Source organism: Myotis davidii, unplaced genomic scaffold (genome assembly GCF_000327345.1).
Source record: "Myotis davidii unplaced genomic scaffold, ASM32734v1 scaffold201, whole genome shotgun sequence".
Lineage (NCBI taxonomy): Eukaryota > Metazoa > Chordata > Mammalia > Chiroptera > Vespertilionidae > Myotis > Myotis davidii.
Window position 1 is genome coordinate 5,177,324 of NW_006297819.1, and position 1,575 is coordinate 5,178,898.

Here is a 1,575-nt window from a genome sequence, read left to right on the forward strand (position 1 = left end):
GTTAGAAATACAATTATTATTTTGTCTATAATAATTATTTTTAAATTTCTAATGTCCATGGCACATTGACATCTTTTTCCTGTGTCTGTTAGTTTAAATATCCACGGAAATAATTTTCTAGTTTCAGCTCATCCTTGTCAGGACAGACTGTTCATTTCAGGCTACCTCATAGGGCAGCCTGAGGATTGGCTGCCTTTGGGAGAGGGAATGGGAAGAGTACTCTTGAGGCAAGACAGGTAGGGATATACGGGGTCACAGAGCATAAATAGCAGCAGCCCAGGCTGCCCCGTTAGTAGGATCCAAGGGTGAGGCTGTCTTCCTTAGAAAGGAAAAGGGCTGTGACAGACATCTCCATTACTCAGTAGGGTAACATACATCGTCCCTGCCAAGGAAAATGCAAGTTCCATTGTTGACGCTTTCCTCCATGTTCTATCACTTTATTTCTTACGTGTTCTACTTGTTCTCTGTTGTTTCAATGGCTAAATTAGAAATGAGTTTAATGCCATTTATAAAAGAGACTATTACCACCATAAGTAATGTTAGCTGTGGTAGCATTTAATGCTGTGATATTGATATTCACTGTTATTTTCCTAGCATGTTACCATGATATCAGTATGTTTCCCTTGCTTTACCTTTGAGCTGCCCAATTGGGAATTTTTGAATTGGGGATTTTAAGATTTCTACATTATGAGTAATTTTTTAAAATATTATTATTTTTTATTTCAGAGAGGATGGGAGAGGGAGAGAGAGAAACATCAATGATGAGTGAGAATTATTGATCAGCTACCTCTTGCACACCCCTTATTGGGCATCAAACCCACAACCCAGACCTGTGCCTTGACTAGGAAAAGAGACCTCCTGGTTCATAGATTGACACCCAACCTCTGAGCCACACCAGCTGGGCTTTTGAGTAATTTTTGACTTTTGAGTTGTTTACCTTTAAAGATACATACTTTTAAAAGATGGGATAGAAGTTTGAGATACCATTCTAAAAAGAAGAAAGAACTTGTATTAGGAAATAGCTGAAGATTTTCAGTTGAGGTATTTAGAATGCTAGAATTACATTTCAGTAGTTTTAGTATACAGTTCTTAAATTATTGTAAATATTGATGTTTACAGGTAATTGTTTCATTTTTATTTTTAATATTGTAGCTGAAGAAATTAAAAAGCTTCGTAAACAATTGGAAGAAATTCAAAAAGAAAACGGCCGATATATTGAATTACTGAAAGCAAATGACATATGCTTATATGATGATCCCACAATCCACTGGAAAGGAAATCTTAAAAACTCAAAGGTCTCTGTTGTTATTCCCAGTGACCAGATTCAGAAAAATATTATTGTTTATTCCAATGGGAGTCAGCCTGGTGGCAACAGCCAGGGAGCAGCTGTTCAGGGGATAACCTTTAATGTTGGCCATAATTTACAAAAGCAAACCGCCAATGTGGTGCCAGTGCAGAGGACTTGCAATCTTGTGACTCCTGTGTCTATTTCTGGAGTTTACCCTTCTGAAAACAAGCCATGGCATCAGACCACAGTTTCTGCATTGGCTGCCAACCAGCCTGTTCCTCTTTGTC

The 1,575-nt window shown here is 37.8% G+C and overlaps 1 protein-coding gene across 2 annotated transcripts in view; it reads left to right on the plus strand.

The window, feature by feature from the left end:
* Positions 1-1,575, plus strand: part of USF3 (upstream transcription factor family member 3) — a 38,459-nt gene that overhangs the window by 28,866 nt on the left and 8,018 nt on the right. For both annotated transcript variants that reach the window (XM_015570394.1, XM_006773603.2), the window contains one exon: positions 1,153-1,575. This exon is cut by the window's right edge and continues 8,018 nt beyond it. In XM_015570394.1, the coding sequence (XP_015425880.1) occupies positions 1,153-1,575 (423 nt within the window). The remainder of the gene's footprint in view (positions 1-1,152) is intronic.